This window comes from Entelurus aequoreus, linkage group LG14 (assembly GCF_033978785.1).
Source record: "Entelurus aequoreus isolate RoL-2023_Sb linkage group LG14, RoL_Eaeq_v1.1, whole genome shotgun sequence".
Taxonomy (NCBI): Eukaryota; Metazoa; Chordata; class Actinopteri; order Syngnathiformes; family Syngnathidae; genus Entelurus; species Entelurus aequoreus.
In genome coordinates, this window is record NC_084744.1 from 12,015,227 (window position 1) to 12,035,782 (window position 20,556).

Below are 20,556 nucleotides of genomic sequence, written 5' to 3' on the forward strand. Positions count from 1 at the left end.
AGTAATTTTTTTATTACCTTAGCAGCACTCATTCTACCTGGCTCCCAGACACACTTTCAACTGATAAATAGCATCCTCGGGAAGTTGGAAATTGTTCTACTGTGTTTATTCGATAAAAGTGAAAACAAAGGAAGTTGACCGGATTCCGTAAATGACCAAGGAAGTCGCTACTTCTACTTTGCAAAATAAAAGTCGCCATACCTTAAAACTTAGTGTTATTTACTCAAAAATTAATTAAATTAACAATGTATGAATGGATATGTATAATGTAATACATTTTGGGGGGGTTCTAATCTTTTTATGGCTGTTAAGTAAAGGAGACACTGACAGTGTGGATCTACACTAACTTTATTGTTCAACTCACTTATGTAAACAACTTACGCAATGTACTGTACACACATGTAAACAAATACGCCATAGTGTACACGTCAGTTCCGGTCTTTAACAATTGCTATTTCTTCGGATTTAAAGTATATAATATATGTCTCCACATATTACATGTAGCGTATTATTTACGCACTATTGAGCGATTCACCGAAAATTCGGCCGCCGAAAAAAGAATTTGCTCACCAAAAACGGATGTTTTGATGATATATCCACTTTCGCTGGCAGGTTGCATCTATCCTCAAGCACACGAATGATGTAGCACGCCTAGAGATGACATAAAAGTCGCAATCAAGTCACATTTAGGTCGCATTTCCGTTTGGACTGAAGTCACATTTGAAAAGAGCAGATTCGGACTACCTCCTGATGTGGCCCAAATCTGATGCAAAATAAATCAGATTTGAAGGTCTTTGGAGCATTTAGACTAGCAAAAAAAAAAAGAAGAAGAAATTTGGTGTACAGTGTAAACAGGGAAAATAATACAGGACAGAAGCACACAAAAAATGCGACAAAACTCACTTACCAGGCCAAGTTTGATTACACACTGGTTAACTTGTACCCCAATCAACCTACAGTATTGGGTGCTAGAGGTGGGGATCTTTGGGAACCTCACAATTCAATTACGATTCAGGAGCTCTGATCTAAATAAAAATTGATTATTGATGCATCTTTATGTATATTGATGCAGTTTTAAATTGTTTCCCCCATCCATGCATTTTCTACCACCTGTCCCCCTCAGGATAGCGGAGGGTGCTGGAGCCTTTTTATTTCACTAAATTAGCATTTATCACTTGCAACTTTAAAAAAAACAGTGCATTTGTAATAAGAAACAGTTTAATTAATTCTCACATTTATTAAATTCATGGAAATGTGTGCAAAACTGGAATATAAGAGCCATATAATAAAGAAACTGGTTGGTGAGGTGGCTAGCTGCAGTCCGCTACACTTTAGAACTATCTGCATTACTTTATTTACAATAAATAAATCGATTTTTTATGTTTACTTATCGATTTTATAATCGTCCACGTCTGAATTGCGATGCATCTCTTTCCCCCACCTCTATTTAATACGGTTATGCTTTCAAAAGACAACAACAGCCCAACAACACAATGACTCAAAAAGATAGGATGATAGATTTTATACACATTGACAAAACTAAGTTTGAGTGCACTCTTTGAAATGACTGCAGACTCAGACAAACACATTCCTGCAGCGGCCCTAAGATTAACTCAAAATTAACACCAAGGGATAGAAGTACTGTCCAGTATTATAGTTATATTAGATACTGAACAGGCTGTGTAGGTTTTATTTAATCACACAACACAAAGTGTCATTTGTTTTGTAGCTAAAAAAAATAAAAAATAAATTACACAACTGATTTCATTCCTCTGTGGTGAAGAAGCTTGTCTGACTGGATCCTTTTCTCCTTGCTTTGGGATGGCATGTTCTGAATGTATTACTGCCGCGGATGCATTATTCATAGCAAGTGTGTTTACATCAATGAATATTCATGATGGAACTACAAGGCTGGAATCAGGTTGAACTGTATAACTGATTAAATGGAGGCAGGAGAAAAAAATGTGAGGATGCAAATGTATGATCTGTTCCTGAATATTCAAGAGTAGAAAAAGTTGCTGGGGTTTGTGTTAAAATAGAAAACATCAAGAAATGTAATTAGCGGATATGTGGCGTAATTAAAAAAACAATTCAAGTCTTACATGGTACGGTATATCACATCGATATTGTTGTGGCACCATGCATAAAGCTGAATTTAATTATCAAAATCAGTCAAGAAGAGAGAGAGAGAGAGAGAGACACACACACACACACAAGCTCCTTTCAATACCCTGCTTTGACTTGCAAAGACCCAGCGTGCATGTTTCCCCCGCTTTTAGCACTCCCTGAACGCAGCACAGCTTAGTCAATCACAATAGTACGCCATTCTGTTTTCGAACCGTTCTAGTTGAAGAGGAAACTTGATACCACAGCAGCATGTGGTCTTCAGTGTTAAATAAGCACCTTTCCCCTTTAAGCAAACTAACATGGGAGTACAAAACAAAACAGTTTATTCAAGCTGTGTCTTGCCCAGTCAGGAACGCTACAGACAACAGTCTATAGAGATGTTTAGGTCCCGAACAAAGAGGCTCTTTTAGACAACTCTTTTAAGTGAACAATCGCAGATGGTTTTAAGGCGAATCTGACTGGTCAGATACATAATGTGTGGCGTCTTAGAGTACACACTGAGTAGGAAGGGGAGGGGTTACAGACACAACAAGCGCTTTTACAGATAGAAAAGCAGGAGAGAGTGAGAAAGACAAGCTGGAAAAGTGAGGAAGTTAATGAAAGTTGGACACATTTTATTTACAGGCGGAGTTCTGAACTTCTGAATGTGCAAGAATAAAATCAGTCTCGACAAATAACACTGCATAGATACATTAAAACTGCAAAAATGCAAGTCAAAAGCTCCTCTAAATGGCAGGAGTGATGGACTACGTTTTTTTTAAGCCAATACTAAACAGTTAACTTCCTGCTTTTCAAAACCGATAGTGATAATACCTGTATATTTGTTTCCTTTTTTCAACTTAGATTTAACTGTCGTTTGTGCACAACTTTCTTTGTAGATGACTCCGGGAGAGCTTCTTTGGGCTTTAAAAACACTGTTGTGGAAATGCTGGTGTTTCATGCGGCTGATAAGGTTTGAACCTCAATGTTTTTCTCCTCCTCTCAGAATGTTTGCAGAACATTTGGGGTAAATTGCAAGTGACAGTTTCCTCTGAAACAGTGAAGGAGTCCCACACGATCAACACCTTGTTTGTTTACAGTGAGCCCAGTGGAAGTGTATGACATCCTACGAGGAAGGAGAAAAGGAGCGCTTGATTTGTTCAACCTAACCCACCTACACCGCAGTATGGGTAATCTCGCCTATTTTTTTTGTTATCGGATTCATCTGTATGATGTCATAATTCCTCAAATCAGCACGATAATCATCGATCCAACATTTATCGTGCATACCTTATGAGCTGACGTACAGGTAAGTACACAAGAATATGAATATTAATAAGATGAAACAATAGTAAACAGCTGTGTGGATGCTGTGCCCGAAGATGAGTGGCAAAAACAAACAGTCTCCAAACAAGTTTCACATTCCACACACTTGTGACCATATCAGATTATAATACACACACCGAGCAATGATTAAGGGAATTATCTAGACAGTTAATGATTCGTATTCAAAACACTACACTGATTAATTCAAAGTATGCCAACAATCCCCACCTTTGACATGATTTAATCATTTCAACCATGAATTGATTAGGTGTGTGTGTGATTATCATGGGCTGCAAAATCAGCCACCATGGTTCCTAAGAAAGTTGCGAGCGCCAGCACTTTGACAAAAAGGGTGAGAAACACTATTGAGGTTAAGAAAGTACTCGTAACAAAGCTTAGATATAGCGTTTGTGTGATTCTCCTTTCCCCTTCTCCCGTAGCCATCTTTGCCAACAAGATAAAAGTTATGTATAATGTTAATTCATCTATTTCATTCATCATTTATTTGTATTTTGTATTGCTTTCTGCATGATGATATTTGTCATGATTAGTGGTGTTGTTGTTAGGAAAAGTGAACAATGTGATGAGTCTCTGAAAATAATGTGCTGCTGTATCCTTAAAATTACCAAAATACACAAATACATGTTATTATGAATGCGCCTGTTACTACATTACATATATACTTACAGTGTGTATATAAATCGATGATGGGAGGTTTTTGGAGGTTTCTTAGAGTGCTTTATAGGCCGAATAGAGCAACTCCCATTGGCTCCATTGTTAGCGGGCTTTTGTTGGCGTTTATTTACGATTTAGAATGCATGAAAAGTGGGTTCTTGTCTTACATAAGAGTTGTGAATGATAGACACAATTTCAAATTTTGGGGGAATTTTGCCTATCGTTCACAATTATGAGAGACAATAACACACAATCAGACATCTTTTTTCAAGGATTTTAAAGATGATAAAAAAAACGTTTGAAAGATGCAGCTAGAGGGTGTCACCATTGTAGCCTACAAAACCCTCTAACAACTCCAAAACCCTCCAACCTGTTACATATACTCTGCGAGTATATATATAAATTGTAAAAACAGACATATTCTTCTTTTCAGGTCTTTTTAAATGAATTACTAACAAAAACCAAAGTCCATCCATCCATTTTCTACCGCTTGTCCCTTATGGGGGTGCGGGGGGTTGCTGGAGCCTATCCCAGCTGCACACGGGCGGAAGGCGGGGTACACCCTGGACAAGTCGCCCCCTCATCACAGGGCCAACACAGATAGACAACATTCACACTCACATTCATTCACTGGGGCTGATTTAACATATTTATTAACATAATAAACTAATCCATTTGGTTTTTTTTAATATCATCCATTCATGACACATAATAAAGGGAACTATGATGTTTTATAGTTCCATCCATCCATTTTCTACCGCTTGTCCCTTTTGGGGCTGCGGGGGGTGCTGGAGCCTATCTCAGCTGCATTCGGGCGGAAGGCGGGGTACACCCTGGACAAGTTGCCACCTCATCGCAGGGCCAACACAGATAGACAGACAACATTCACACTCACATTCACACACTAGGGCCAATTTAGTGTTGCCAATCAACCTATCCCCAGGTGTCTCTGATCAAATAAAATAAAAAGCTTTGATTTGGGGGAAAAAAAACTACAATAAGCGTGGGTGGGTGAGGGTTCTGTAAACTTCCCCTGCGCTCAATGTAAACAAACATGGCGTCAAACGTGTGGGACTTTGTCACTGTTTCAGAAGAAGACATCTTATTGGGCACTACACTATTCCTGGGGTGACAATTCGATTCAACACGATTCTGGCAAGGTACTATTTAGTAAACTAATTACAATGAAACTAGTTCTATAGTTCATTTTCCAAAATATAGGATAATTTAAGAATGCGCCTTAACTTCAACAAATCGCAGCTCCCAAAGTGCAATTACAAAGAAACACTTTTCATGCAGAACCCTCCCATGAACTTAACCCAAATGTATGAAAACAGGTAAAAATGTGATGATATGATACTTTTTTTTTTTTTAGTGCGTCGAGCCACAAGAAGCAGCTCATTCCCGTCACTAACAGTTAAGAATGCCCTGACTGCCTATTATTATTATTGTAGCTTTCCGGAAGAACCTTTTTACCTGTTATTGACTATGGAGATGTGTTGTACATGAATGCTACTGCTGTTTGTCTCCACAAGCTGGATAGTGTGTACCACGGGGCACTGAGATTCATCAGCAACTGCGCTCCCCTTACTCACCATTGTGTGTTATACTCAATGGTTAACTGGACATCTTTATGTGCTCGACGCCTCAATCATTGGTATGTTTTCATCTACAAAACCATTCTGGGTATCACTCCATCTTATCCGTCTTGTCTTTTAACAAAGAAGTCACAATCTTCGTTCAATGAATGTTCTGCAATTTGTCGTCCCCTCAGTAAGAACTGAACTGGGCAAGAAAGCATTTAGGTTTTCAGCACCGAAGGCTTGGAGTAACCTAAAATCGAATATTCAACTTCAAACTAGGGCTGCATCAACTAATTGATTAAATAAATTAAAATCGATTATAAAAATAGTTGGCGATTAATTTAGTCATCGATTCGTTGGATCTATGCTATGCGCAGAGGCAATTTAAATTTTTAAATTTTTATAAACCTTTATTTATAAACTGCAACATGTACACACAGCTGAGAAACAATTATCAAAATAAGTATGGTGCCAGTATGCTGGTTTTATTTCAATAAAATACTGGAAAGGATAGAAATGTAGTTTGTCTCTTTTATCCGATTATTAATCGATTATTCAAAGTAACAATCGACAGATTAATCGATTATCAAATTAATCGTTAGTTGCAGCCCTACTTCAAACCCTTGTTACATTGAATGAGTTAAAAGCTTCTGTGAAATGACTGCAGTCTACCTTGTCTGTATGCACATGGGTTATGTGAGCAAGTTTTAATGTTGTAAATTTGATGTTTAATGCGTTGTTTGGCGTTTGTGTCAGTGAGGGACAGGAGGACACTGGACAAACTGCTCGCCATCATGGACAATCCTGCCCACCCACTCCACCTGACAATTAAGGGACAGCGGAGCTCATACTCCAACAGACTCCTTCAACTTCCTTCCCGCACTGTGCGATTCAAGAACTCCTTCATTCCACACTCCATCCAGCTGTATAATCACTCGCCATACAGCAATAGATGACATCTGTTTATTACCTGACACCTGACATGTTAGCTACTTCTCTTTGTTTATAATGTCTAATTTTCTATTTCCTGCTGGATATACTCTCTATTTTATGCTGCTGCTGTCACATATACTGTATATACTGTAATATTGTACATGGTCACTGGTATATATTGTATATATGTTATAGACATAATATAATATATCTGTATATATATATATATATATATTATTCTGTACACATATAGCTACAACCCTAAACTAACACCCTCCCCAGATTGTTAATAATCAAATGTAAACAATCAAATGCAGATACTTTTTCTTATGCCTTCTGATCTCTCTCTCTCTATGTCCACTACTTTCTGTCCATATCCTACCAAGTCAGACCTACACTGTTCCAATATCCATTTCTCTGTTCTCAATTGTTGACGACTAAAGATAATCAACCAAACCTAACCCCCCCCCCTCGATTGTAAATAATGTAAATAATTCAATGTGATTATCTTGTGTGATGACTGTATTATGATGATAGTATATATCTGATAGTATATATCTGTTTCATGAATCAATTTAAGTGGACCCCGACTTAAACAAGTTGAAAAACTTATTCGGGTGTTACCATTTAGTGGTCAATTGTACGGAATATATACTTCACTGTGCAACCTACTAATAAAAGTCTCAATCAATCAATCAATTATGTATATATTCGTATATATGTTAGATTTTTTTTTATCGCTATATTAGTCTATTTATACCTGCATTGTCCTTTCCATCCTTACACTTTCCATCATTGTAACTGAGCTACTGTGTTGAAGAATTTCCCTTGTGGATCATTAAAGTTTGTCTAAGTCTAAGTCTTTACTGTTTTTAATGTAACCTTGCTGCTGCCCTCTTGGCCAGGTCTCCCTGGGAAAAGAGATCTTTGATCTCAATGTTTTTTTTTTTACCTGGTTAAATAAAGGCTAAATAAAAAGTGGGCCTCACTGCCCCTCCTTAGTGCCCCGGGGTGTGGAATGGGGGCGGGGGGAAGGAGGAGGGTACAGGTACTCTTTGTACCTGTGTGTGAGTACGTAAAAAGTGCCGCCAAAACACTTGTGCCAATCTGGGAAAGGTATGCGAAGAAGTGCAATCACACACACACTCAAAAAGTGCACCCGACAACTTCAATCAACAAGAACCGTGTTTAATTTGCTCCGTAGCGGTTCTACAAAAGAACGAGGGTCCTATCAGCGCACAGCCGAGTTACAACCAGCGCTCCGTCGGCTTGTGGCCGAGCTCCGTCTCGTCACCGCCGGCTGAAATCTGCTGAATGCCGCACTCCAGCTCGGCCAGGCCCGCATGAATAACACAACGGGCTACCGTAGCTCCACTGCGCCGAGCACAAAAGGCTGGTGCTATTCCACCGCACGCCAAAAATAAGCAGGACGAACGACCCGGGCCACATCGAAGGGTTGTTTCGGCGGATGCCACCGAGGGGACGCGGCGTGCAGGCGTATGCGCGGCCAGCTAAAATGAATATGCAAAAGCTCCTTCAAAAAAAAGCCGTCAACACAAAGCATAGCGCTAGCATCCGTGCTAACGCTAGCTGGCTAGCATTGTCACTCCGAACCCGAACAAACGCCGGTGAAATACAGAAAATGTGTCACATCACAAGCAGGCGAGCCTCGGTGTTTATTAATAAAATATGCTAAACCGTGTTTGTCGACAGTCGTATGAATATGGAGCGGCCGTCTAATCACAAAAGGGGGGAGGCATGTTTCCCCGTGTAATTTGTCGTCGTACGGCCAATAGCTCGCTTCCTGCGATGTCAAATTACTACTGGCCGGCAGCGAGAACGTTGAGCGAGGACTTGTTATCGTCCTCTTCACGTTTAGTCCATGTGTGTAATTGATTTATCACAGAACCTAGCACGGTCTGAATATGAGTATGAATATGTAAAATGCTGTAATCATTACCTGCTCCTGAACTCTCATCTTGACTCGCTGCTCCTCCGTCCGCCATTTTGAATATTTAACCCCACAATTCCAGACCTGCCTTTTTACATGCGCGCGCACGCACGCAGGAACGCGCGACATATGCAATGTACAGTACATTGTTTACATCAGTGTTTTTCAACCACTGTGCCGCGACACCGAAGGGAATAAGCCAGAGGTGTCCAAACTTTTTCCGCTGAGGGCCGCACACGGAAAAATTAAAGCAAGTGGGGGCCATTTTGATATTTTTCATTTTCAAACCATAACAAAATATATGCATTTTTTATTTATTTTACCTTTAGGGGTCCCGGGGACCATAAAGGGTCTCAGTCATTAAAATGTTAAAAATAAGTCAGATTATTATTATTTTTTAATTATTTAACGCTTACAGTAAATCTCTATATCAACTTCAAGTTGATATAAAGTAATACAAATTAAAAAAAATGTTTTATGGCTTTTCTGTCAAAAACAACTTAGTTTTTTTTATAGTAAATCTGAAATATGCAGTATTTAGTAATTAGAGCCCTAAAAGATAAATAATGCAGGACACCATTGATTTTAATTCTTTCATATTTTTGAGTAATCACAGTGAAAAGATAAATAAAAAATCACTAAATATATTTGGGATCCAAAAGGCACCCCACTCATAAAGTGATACATTTTTATTAGGTTTTTATTTTACTTTCAACACTTAAGTTACGAGATCAACTTCAGATATATCTGTCGATTTTATGCTGGAACTATTATTTTGTTAGTTTTATGTGCTTTTGTCAAAGAAAACGTTGATGTTTTTATATGGCTACTACACAATATATGCAATATTTACCACATAAAACATTTTAAAGTGAAATATTTGAAGTAATTGGAGCCCTGGAAATAATTCATTATAACATGGATTTTTTGTCATTCTTTTTTTTTTTTGAGCAATGGCAAAAAAAGAAAAATGAAGAAAGACAAATCCAAATTTTGGACACCCCTGGAATAAGCGGTAGAAAATGGATGGATGGAGGACAGAGTAAAACAACTTGCACCGAGCCTAGTCCAGTGGTTTTTAACCTTGTTGGAGGTACCGAACCCCACCAGTTTCATATACGCAGTCACTGAACCCTTCTTTAGGGAAAAATCAAATTGTTTTTTTTTTCAAATCCAAGACAAAGTTATATGTTTTTGGTAACACTTTATTATGGGGATCATATTCTAAGTAACAAAGACTTAATTTAGAGTTATTTGGTTAGGGTCAGGGTTAGAGGGTTAGGGTTATAATAAGGCCATGCCGAATAATGCATTAATAAGTACTTAATAATGACTAATAATGCCACTTCACCTCCACCTCCAACAGCGGCTGGATTTTAACAGAGGCACTGCTAGCCAGGACAACATTGATAGAGCCATTGCAGCGTATGTGCTAGAAGACATGCAGTCTATTTCTACAGTGGAGTCACCCGCTTTCAGGCAGCTAATTAGCATGATACCGGGCGTCAAACGGCAAATGGCACCTGAACAGTGAGCACATAAACATGGAAAGCAAGCTAAAGAAAATACTCCAAACTCTGCCTCTGCTCATCATTCATCACTGAAGGTACACACACTCTGTCAATTCTCTTATATACTCTTTCATTCTAGACTTCTAGAGTGTTTGATTATCACATCACTCTAAATGTATAGACTATACATTTCCCAAACATAAAAAGGGATCCTAGTGGGCCAGGCAATCTTTCCTTATCTCTAAACTAAAACTCGGGAAATGCGTAGAGTGTTCTGGGCTTCAGTACAGTGTTGATCTCATGAAGACATGATTTTATTTCAGAATTCCTTGAGAGAAAAAAATGCCTGGTTAGGCTTTGTGTATGTCACGTGTGCCTTCCTTGGGTGAAGCCAGGTTTACAGCTATGTTGTTATTATGCTGTTTTTTTTACTTATGTATGTTTTGTTGCAGCTATTTAAAATAGTTTTGTCAATATGTTCTGGCCTGAAATAAATTGGCCCTTTGAAACATATCTTTGTCTTTGTGTGTTGTATGTAGACCACATTGCTTAGCAGAGTTCAGTGATGCAAATGCATGTCAAGTTGATCAACACATTGTATTATTCTCCAGTGCAATAACAGTACTGAAATGAAGGCTAAAAAGGCATTAATGGGAGCTTTAAAAAAAAAAAAGAAGAAAAAAAAAAAGTAACTAAATAGGTACTTTTCACAATAACGCATTACTTTTTGGTGTAAGTAACTGAGTTAGTAACTGAGTTACATTTGAAATAAAGTAACTAGTAACTGTAACAAGTTACTGGTTTTCAGTAACTAACCCAACACTGTTTAAATCCATTACAAAGCATGATGGGAAAAATGCAAAACACTCTCCACACTTATCCATGTTTGGCGCATTTTAGCTGCTTGATATTTCTGATTGATTACAAAACTTTAAAGAAGTTGTCACATAAGTAAACAAGGTAGAAGTCGAACTTTCACATACTCTTAAAATCCAATTATATTAATTATACATCCATTATAATATAATACGCACACATTGTAACGTCGAGGAGGCATGGTGATGTGTGGATTCTTCTTCCACGACTGCAGATGGAACTCTGGAGACAACGTGCAGGTAGGAAATTATTTATTCTCATAAATCATAAAATGAAGACAGGAACAAACCAAAAGAAGAGTGCCTAACACAAGGAAAGCTAGCGGAATAGCCCACAAGTAAAACTCTAAGGCGGGACTTAGCGTAAGACACACACACAGGGAACTAGAAAACATCGAACGTAGCAGTTGCGTAAAGCAAACAAAAGCACCCGACTGAGTGAGGGGAAAACTAGGACTAAATAGCTCTCTAGTGTCCGGCAGCAGGTGAGCGTCCCAAACACGAATCAGAGGCAGGTGAAAACGATCAGCACCCATGACAGCAGATCATAACACACATACTGTATGCATATATATGTCTAGGCTTTATATATATATATATATATATATATATATATATATATATATATATATATATATATATATATATATATATATATATATATATATATATATATATATATATATATATATATATATATACACACACACACACACACATATATATATAGTTACTTTACATGCAGTCTGCATTTGGCCCTCTTACAGAGAACAAGGAAATGGGATAAAATTGCTATGATAAGAAAAGGGTTGGGATTAAATAAGATCGGCTTCTTCCTACTCCTTTTCGGACGTGCTGTAATGAAACAACTGAAAATATGTGATGCATTACAGTGTATCGTATGCAGGTTCAAAATAAACTAACTGAACTGATCTGAGGTATAGTTATAACAATTTTACAGACAAATTACACTATTTATAGTCACGGATTTTTTTTTTTTCTTCCTTGGAGGGGGGCATAATAGAAAATAATTGAAAGGCACTGTTTTAGGCACTGTGCCTGCTTAGCTGTGCTGTGTAGCTATACCCAAAGGTTTAAAGCTAATGCTAAATCATATAATCCATTGCCAAAATATACCCCTGTTACAACGAGCATCAAATCTGGTATTCATATTCCAATTTTATAAACAGATTTGATACTCATGTAAACAGGGATGTAGTCTGTCTATGTCATAACAACAACCATCCGTATTCATACAATACTACACCCTGCAGGTCATTATGAGTACTACAGTAAATATGCTCACACATTTTCTATAGGGTCCTGGGTTCGATTCTCGGGCTCGGGGTGTTTCTGTGTGGAGTTTGCATGTTCTCCCCGTGACTGCGTGGGTTCCCTCCGGGTACTCCGGCTTCCTCCCACCTCCTAAGACATGCACCTGGGGATAGGTTGATTGGCAACACTAAATTGGCCCTAGTGTGTGAATGTTAGTGTGAATGTTGTCTGTCTATCTGTGTTGGCCCTGCGATGAGGTGGTGACTTGTCCAGGGTGTACCCCACTTTCCGCCCGAATGCAGCTGGAATAGGCTCCAGAACCCCCCACTACCCTGAGAGGGACAAGCTGTAGAAAATGGATGGATTTTCTATAGGGGTGCAAACTTCCAAGAGTTCTCTATTGGGAAAATTTAGGAACTACCAGGAGAAAAAATAAAGGTTGTTCCATTACACATATTTTGAATGTTGATATTGCACCATAATCAGATTTCATGCAACAGGATCAGAATGAATATGTTACATGTAATCCACTGGTTCTCAAACTTTTTTCAACAAGTACAATGTCAGAAAAAAACTTGGCTTTCCAGGCACCACCATGATGACCAACATTAGAATAAAGTAGCATAGCAGGCCTGAATATTCAATAAAAACAAGGTAGATGTTTTACTTAACAAGCATATTTTTTAATATTTTTGGCCACTGTAACATTGCACACAGTTTGAGACTTAGATAGGACAGCTCCAGTCTGAGGGCCTGGTGCAGGATCCAAAGTACTGTATGTATCCAGCAATGTTTTCAACCTTTTTTGAGCCAAGGCGCATTTTTTTCATTGAAAAAATCCTGAGGCCACAAGCAGAAATCATTAAAAAGCGAAACTCAGTAGCCGATATTGACAATAAAAAGTAATTCTCGCAATTGTTGGATATGAATTTAAACCATAACCAACCATGCATCACTATAGCTCTTGTCTCAAAGTAGATGTACTGTCACGACCTATCCTCCTTTGTGTGTTAAAGTTAAAGTACCAATGATTGTCACACACACACTAGGTGTGGTGAAATTGGTCCTCTGTATTTGACCCATCCCCTTGCTCACCCTCTGGGAGGTGAGGGGAGCAGTGGGGAGCAGTGGGCAGCAGCGGTGCCGCGCCCGGGAATCATTTTTGGTGATTTAACCCCCAATTCCAACCCTTGATGCTGAGTGCCAAGCAGGGAGATAATGGGTCCCATTTTTATAGTCTTTGGTATGACTCGGCCGGGGTTTGAACTCACAACCTACCAATCTCAGGGCGGACACTCTAACCACTAGGCCACTGAGTAGGTGGACATTGTTGATTGTCATGTCATGTACGGGTGTACTTTGTGGACGCCGTCTCTGCTCCACACGCTGTAAGTCTTTGCTGTCGTCCAGCATTTTGTGTTTTGTCTACTTTGCAGCCAGTTCAGTTTTAGTTTCGTTTTGCATAGCCGTGCCTAAGCTTCAATGCCTTTTCTTAGCGGCACTACCCTTTTATTTATTAGATACCTTTTTACCTGCACGCTGCCTCCCCGCGTCGTCTGCGTGTTGTGATCATGACAAACCATCGTCATCTCACACAACTTGTTCCCGACATCTACGACGCAATTAGCTACCTGCGCTGTACAGACACTCAACAAAGGCACATTAATTGGGAATTATAATTACTGGTGTGCAAAAAATATTTTTACCCCAATTAGGTGAAATTACATAATCTCCCACGGCTCACCAGACTGTGTTTCACGGCACACACATTGGTTGAAAAAGACTGCTCTACAGGAGGGTACATATGTTCTAATGTGGTGCAAAACAACAGGTGTTTACTCACTAAACTGTAGAAAGTGTCCCAACATATATTCACCTCATAGTATATTTTCAAATATGATTATTATTATCATTATTAATACTATTATTACTGCTTCCAGAATCTCCCTGCAGGCCAAATGTTTTCTTCTCTTTTGTAATCTTCATTGTTCATTCTACGGTATCAAATGTGTCCTTATTTGTACACAAGGTTGTGTAGCGATACAAAGTGTTCCTACATGAGTTCTGCTCCATGCACACTTCCTCTATAAGTCGTGTTAAATCAATAAAAGTATGATTCAACGCTGATTGGGTCCTTTGGTGACATGTGACCTCTAGCTGTTTACTTATTACCTGGAAGAGTCAAGCACTCACACACCTGAGAGATCCCCCACAAGGTTAGGCGGGCTTTTCTTCCTACTGACCAAGGACGTCATTTTCATCAGGTTTTGATTTTGAATTCAACAATGGCAGCAACAAGCATGCGGATTGGATGGCAGAATCTACTTCTTGTACTTACAGGTAGACTTCATGGGTTTTTTCTTAAATTTTTCAAATCTCTACCACACCTTTGTTATATGGTCGAGAGCGCCAATCATTAACCTTTGCAACTAAACCGGAAGCAAGATACTTAATGTTAGGATACATGCACCAAAAATAACAAATATTATTGTATATTTAACATAGTCACATATATTCTTCTTTAATTAATACATTCATGATATTCGGCAGATTTATTTAAACAAGAACATATCTTGTCTGATTTCACTTTCACTTCAGTGCTTCCCAGCTGCAGGAGTTTGCAGGTTTCGATCCCACAGGAGGAATACGAGTCCGTAAATGGAGAAGATATTACTATGATCTGTTCCTTCATTCCGGCCAAACCCGACTTCAGCATGCTGGTTCTCACATGGGAAGCGTATCCCGACGACATTGAGGAGCCAATGGTAAAACATTCATGACTTAGCTTATTGCAAGTATTGCATTGGTGGTTAGAGCGTCAGCCTCAAAGAAACATGAAGCTTTGAGGAGATGGGCTATGAGAAACTTAAAATTCAGCAGTCAATACCTTAATACAGGGGTGTCAAACGTACGGCCCGTGGGCTGAATCAGGCCCGCGAACAGGTTTTATCTGGCCCGCGTGATGAGTTTGCCAAGTATTAAAATGAGTTAGCATTTTTTTAAAATAAAAGAAACTGCTGTTCTGAATGTGTCCACTGGATGGCACAATAGCAATTATGTTAGGACTAGCAAAAGATACAAAGTAAAGCGTGGCTGCGGCTCCTCACCCTCGACCCAAATGAAACTTAAAACTTGCCGTTTTATGTCTTCTGGTTGAAACACATCGTTATTTGGCACCCTTACTCCCCCATATTGTCTCTGTCAAAAATGAGATATCTTAACCCTTTTGAATAGTTTTACCTCCGTTTCTTACGGTTTGTTGAGTTAGCACTGGATTGATGCTAGACATGACAAAGGAGGTATTTGATACTCGATGTTGTGTTTTTTGTTCAATCCCAGAAAGACTGTGACTTAAAGTGTAATCCTGGCTTTGTAGATACACTGAGACGAAGTCTAAGCTCATTGTGTTCTTCATTGCGTTTTTGAAAGTGCACCAATTTCCTCAGAATTTTCAACACACTTGAAGTGTTTTGTCCAGAGGATTATTTCTGATTTGTACGTTTTCATAATGTGCTTATTCTATTTTTGGCCAAAGTAAAACAAAGTAAACAACCTGGCGTTGTCTTTATTTTTAAGTTATCATGCCATGATTTTACCTTTCCGGCCCACTTGGGAATAGCTTTTCCTCCATGCGTGCCCCTGAGCTAAAATGAGTTTGACACCCCTGCCTTAATAGATCAAAACAAGGTGATATCACAATTTAATGTATAATGTGAGGTGGTTTTAATGGAAGTCAATTAGGCATTTTATAGCCAGAAAGGTATCCTCAGAGTGGCCCAAAAATGAGGAAAATATTTACCTAACACTGAAAAGTTAATTTTTTGGAAATTATAATAGTTTTTCCCAAAAACAGGTTTTTAAAAAAGAGGCTGTCTTATTTTCATGGTTGTCTTATATTTAGGTCACATTTCTCTGTGATGTTTCTGTCTAGAGACAACATTTCACACGTTCCAGAATGTTCGACCAACACAGATTCGTACAAAAACCTAAGCTATTTTTTCCCATATTTTCCCATAAGAAAGAATGTAAATGTGACGACCTGTCACTTCACTTCTGGGGGTGGTTCCTTGTTTGGTGATTGTTTCCTGTCAGCGCTCTTATTTTTGTTCCCCTTCTTACTTTTCTCCCTCAGCGCTCGTTTCCCTCACCTGTCCCTGATTGGCAACCTGGCACACCTGGTTCAATGTGTCTCAATCAAAGTGTATTTATATAGCCCTTAATCACAAGTGTCTCAAAGAGCTGCACAAGTCACAACGACATCCCGCATCAGGGCAAGAAAAACTCAACCAAATGGGATACAATGAGAAGCCTTGGAGGGGACCGCAGATGTGGGGACCCCGCATCTGTGGTCACCTAATAACCTCTCCACGTAGGAGAGGGGGGCAGAGCAGAAAAGAGATGGCAGATCAACTGGTCTAAAAGGGGGGTCTATTTAAAGGCTAGCGTATACAAATGAGTTTTAAGATGGGACTTAAATGCTTCTACTGAGGTAGCATCTCTAACTGTTACCGGGAGGGCATTCCAGAGTACTGGAGCCCCAATAGAAAACGCTCTATAGCCCGCAGATTTTTCTGGGGCTCTGGGAATCACTAATAAGCCGGAGTTCTTTGAACGCAGATTTCTTGCAGGGACATATGGTACAATACAATCAACAAGATAGGATGGAGCTAAACCGTGTAGTATTTTATACGCAAGTAGTAAAACCTTAAAGTCACATCTTAAGTGCACAGGAAGCCAGCCTATTTATGCCTGCCTCGCCTGTTCCTCAGAGCTCGAGGATTGATTATATTTGAGAACCTTTGTATGCATGACTGCTTCTCCTTTAAGTATATTAAAATCCTCTTACCTGCGCATTGATCTTCGGTTTCCTGCATTTTGGGGTCACAACCGCCGCAACCATGCGGGTTCCCGACAGTAAATCCAAATAAGGAGGGAGGATTTTTTATGAGGACCTTTGTCACGAGTTCCTTCTTAAACTGAATAGTCTTTATCACCTTCTTATTCCAAGTACTGGAACTCGCAATTTATTTTGGCTCCGTGGTGGATTATTTTGCAGTCGTACTTAAATGAAAAATAGCACTGAGATTGAGTCACCAACGCATGAGGGTTCTTTGCTAGGACATTAAATACCGCGGAATGATACAGAGGGCAGACCGAATAAAAATATGCTTCGTTATACGAACTTTGTGTCATGATCTGTGGTCTGGATCATGTTTTTTGTTATTTTCTGTTTGTTTAAGACTCCATAGTTCCTGTTTTTGGGCTCCCTTGTTTGGTCACCATGGCGACTCATTGGTTTCACCTGCCTCATGTGACACACGCACCTGGCTCTAATCAAAGAGACTATTTAAGCCTGTCGTTGCCAGTTAGTCGGCCCGGCGACATTGCTCTGTTGATGTTCTTTTCATGCTCTGTATTGATTGTTTCATGCTCTTTTCTTGCCACAGTAAGTCTTGCTTATTTCATGCAATACCACAGATCATGCTGCTCGTTTCCATAGTTAAAGCTATTTGTTTCATGGCACAGTTTAGTGCGGGTTTCATGCCTTTAGTTTCAGGTTTCATGTCCTAGGTTTTTGCCTTAGCTTCCGTGTGCGATAGGCACGCTTGCCTTCGGGTTGTTTTCTGTTCTTTGTACTTTGTTGAGTTTTAGAGAGATTAAATAATATTCTTACCTTCAAGCCTTGTCCGGTCTAGTCCGATTGCATCCCGGGAGAACAAATCTCGCATCATGACACTTTGTATCCATGTAAAAAGGTTTCATCCACCAATTGTGTGTCTCGTAGCGTAGCCATTTTGTGCCAGGCAGCATAACCACTGTTGGAGGGCTTTATGTTGTTAGGGACTGTGCTCAGTGCTACTTTGTGTATATTTTTAAGTGTTTTTTTACAAAATGTTTCTAGTTTTGCTCGCTCAATAGGAGTCCAAAGAAAGCTATGAACAATGTGTGGTTGTAAAACATTCCGGAAGAATTTACAACGTTGATGACACTCCCCTTTCTTTTACTGCACATTAAGAAGATTAACCAACAAGGTAAAATGAATTGCATGTTTTATTCCTAATTATTGTAGCGACCTTGCTGTTAAAGTTAAAGAAGGTGTAACGGTACAGTGTGGAAGGAGACGACACTGAGACAGGGACGTCGTTTAGCTTACAGCGTGTTTATTAGCACAAGTGTGTGACGTGTGTAATTAAACCAAATACGTGGTGTGTGAATATGTGATGCAATTAACTGGTGAGTGTTACCGTGAGGTGTTGATGGTGCGTGTTGCGAGAGATGCGGAAGTCCAGAGAGGTCAAGGCAGGCTCAGAGGTCTGTAGGCAGATGAGAGGTCAAGGCCTGGAGCGAGGCGTCAGGGTCCGTGGACAGGCGAGAGGTCGAGATCCGGGGAGGCAGCAAGAAGTCCAGAGGGAATCCAGGGAGACGAGACACACAGCTCGAAACCAGGAAACGGAGGGGAGCTGAGGGACGAGGGAACACGATGAGCACAGAGTAGGGGAAACACAGAGAGCGAGGAAGCACATAGGCAGAGAGCTAGAGACGTATAGGGCTTACTGTACTGGTACAAGGTACTACGTTCTGGCACTGGAACGCAGAACACGCTGGCTTAAGAAGGCAGTGGAGTTCTCATCAGCATCAGGTGTGTCGATTGCAGAGTGAGTGCAGCCGAGCGGGGTCACGGCCGCGGGAGGGGAGGAACGCCCGTGGGCGTGACCAGAGGCACGCTCAGAGGAGCCCACAGAAGAATATGTGGCGGCAGGTGTTTGAACCGTCACAGAAGGACTAAGTAACTTTTCAACCTTTTTGAAATATTTGTATAACTTTTGGGATGATACATGGATTTAAAACTAGTTGAATGACACCTGTGTCGCTGTATCGCTTTTGATGGCACTTAGTGACTTTGAGGAGGGTGGCAGGAACCCTGCCACACAAAAAACTACAAATGTGCGGACTTGCTTTACGGCATACGTCACTCCCCCTTTCCTCGTTCGTTGAAAAGACTGATGCCTACGTGCCGCCAGAAAACAAAAACAAAAAGAAGAAGAAGAACACCTACGTGCAATTTCTGCTATGAGGGCCAAAGCTCCAAAACAACCAAAGAAACGAAAAGTTTTGTCTGAGGAGACTTACCCAGATAAAAGGACAGACAGGATCAACACCGCCCCCCGGCTTTCACTCGCTACCATGAGTCCAAAGACTAGGACTTTCAGACCGATTTCGATGCTCAAATCAAAATGATATTGGAAATTTGCGTGGTAGCCACCAGCATGATAGTTTCACTACTACTTCCTTCAGAAAAAATTCCCCGCTGTCGTTCTTTGCTTCGGACATGCATCCGCCCTGATACTATCTTGGTAGTAGCGTCATGTTTGTAGCGCAATCCAAGATCATTTCTTGATAGTGTCTGCTATTTAACATCAGCATAGCCATTAGAGACGTACATTTTGTGCCAATATTACGGCGGATATTATGCGCTAGTCATCATGGGAAATGAGGTCTTCTTCTGGCAAAACACTACCGCTTTGGACCACTGGCACCGTCAAAATCAACCAAAACTGAAAGTTCTTAGTGTCGGCAGGGCGGCTGCAAACGAGGACAGTTCAGCTAGTTGTTGTTTTGGCTTTGTTACGAAATAAAAAGTTGAATCCATTACATCTTGTTATGTTTGGGGGCGGCGTGGCTCGGTTGGTAGAGCGGCCGTGCCAGCAGCTTGAGGGTTCCAGGTTCGATCCCCGCTTCCACCATTCTAGTCACTGCTGTTGTGTCCTTGACACTTCACCCACCTGCTCCCAGTGCCACCCACACTGTCAAGACTTGGTCTGTGGCGTGGTTTGTTCTCCCGTGGTGCAAAGGAATTGGACCAAACGTGGCGTGCAGGTGAGGACATGTTTAATATATTAACTCAAAAAAGTCTCAAAAGGGGATAAACAAAAAGCGTTCACAGCGGAGGGAAAAAAAGTTGACTATGAAAACAAAAGGCGCGCACAATGGCGGAAGTACAAAACTAGACTATGAAAACAAAACACTAGCACAAAGGCAAAAAACTATGAACAATAACAAAACTTACTTGACATGACAAGAGGGGCAAAAGGAAGAGCAGCATGGATCATGTGGGTGAACAGAGTGATGTCGCCAGCCCGACTGCCTGGCAACAATGGCCTTAAATACTGGTGACATGATTAGTGAAAACGTGAGACAGGTGCGTGACATGAGGATGTGAAACAGGTGCGTGACAAGACAGGTGAAAACTAATGGGTGACCATGGAAACCAAACCAAACAAGGAAGTGCAACCAGGAACTAAAAAAAGAGCCAAGCAGAA

The 20,556-nt window shown here is 40.1% G+C and overlaps 2 protein-coding genes across 13 annotated transcripts in view; one reads left to right on the top strand and one right to left on the bottom strand.

Annotated features, from left to right (window-relative positions):
* The window catches only part of pou2f1b (POU class 2 homeobox 1b), a 46,429-nt gene extending 37,759 nt beyond the window's left edge, over positions 1-8,670 (bottom strand). For 9 of the 12 annotated variants that reach the window (XM_062068916.1, XM_062068913.1, XM_062068915.1 and 6 more), the window contains exons 1-2: positions 8,584-8,624; positions 571-651 (exon numbers count right to left, since the gene is read on the bottom strand). In XM_062068916.1, the coding sequence (XP_061924900.1) occupies positions 571-619 (49 nt within the window). In that variant the 5' untranslated portion in view covers positions 620-651; positions 8,584-8,624. Of the gene's footprint in view, positions 1-570; positions 652-744; positions 767-8,583 lie in introns of those variants that run through there. The other 3 variants (XM_062068914.1, XM_062068907.1, XM_062068905.1) reach the window with 2 other exon arrangements.
* Positions 8,671-14,448: 5,778 nt separating this feature from the next.
* Positions 14,449-20,556, top strand: part of LOC133664370 (cell surface A33 antigen-like) — a 16,177-nt gene continuing 10,069 nt past the window's right edge. Inside the window, exons 1-2 of the mRNA XM_062068928.1 lie at positions 14,449-14,575; positions 14,834-15,000. Of these exons, the coding sequence (XP_061924912.1) occupies positions 14,521-14,575; positions 14,834-15,000 (222 nt within the window). The 5' untranslated portion in view covers positions 14,449-14,520. The remainder of the gene's footprint in view (positions 14,576-14,833; positions 15,001-20,556) is intronic.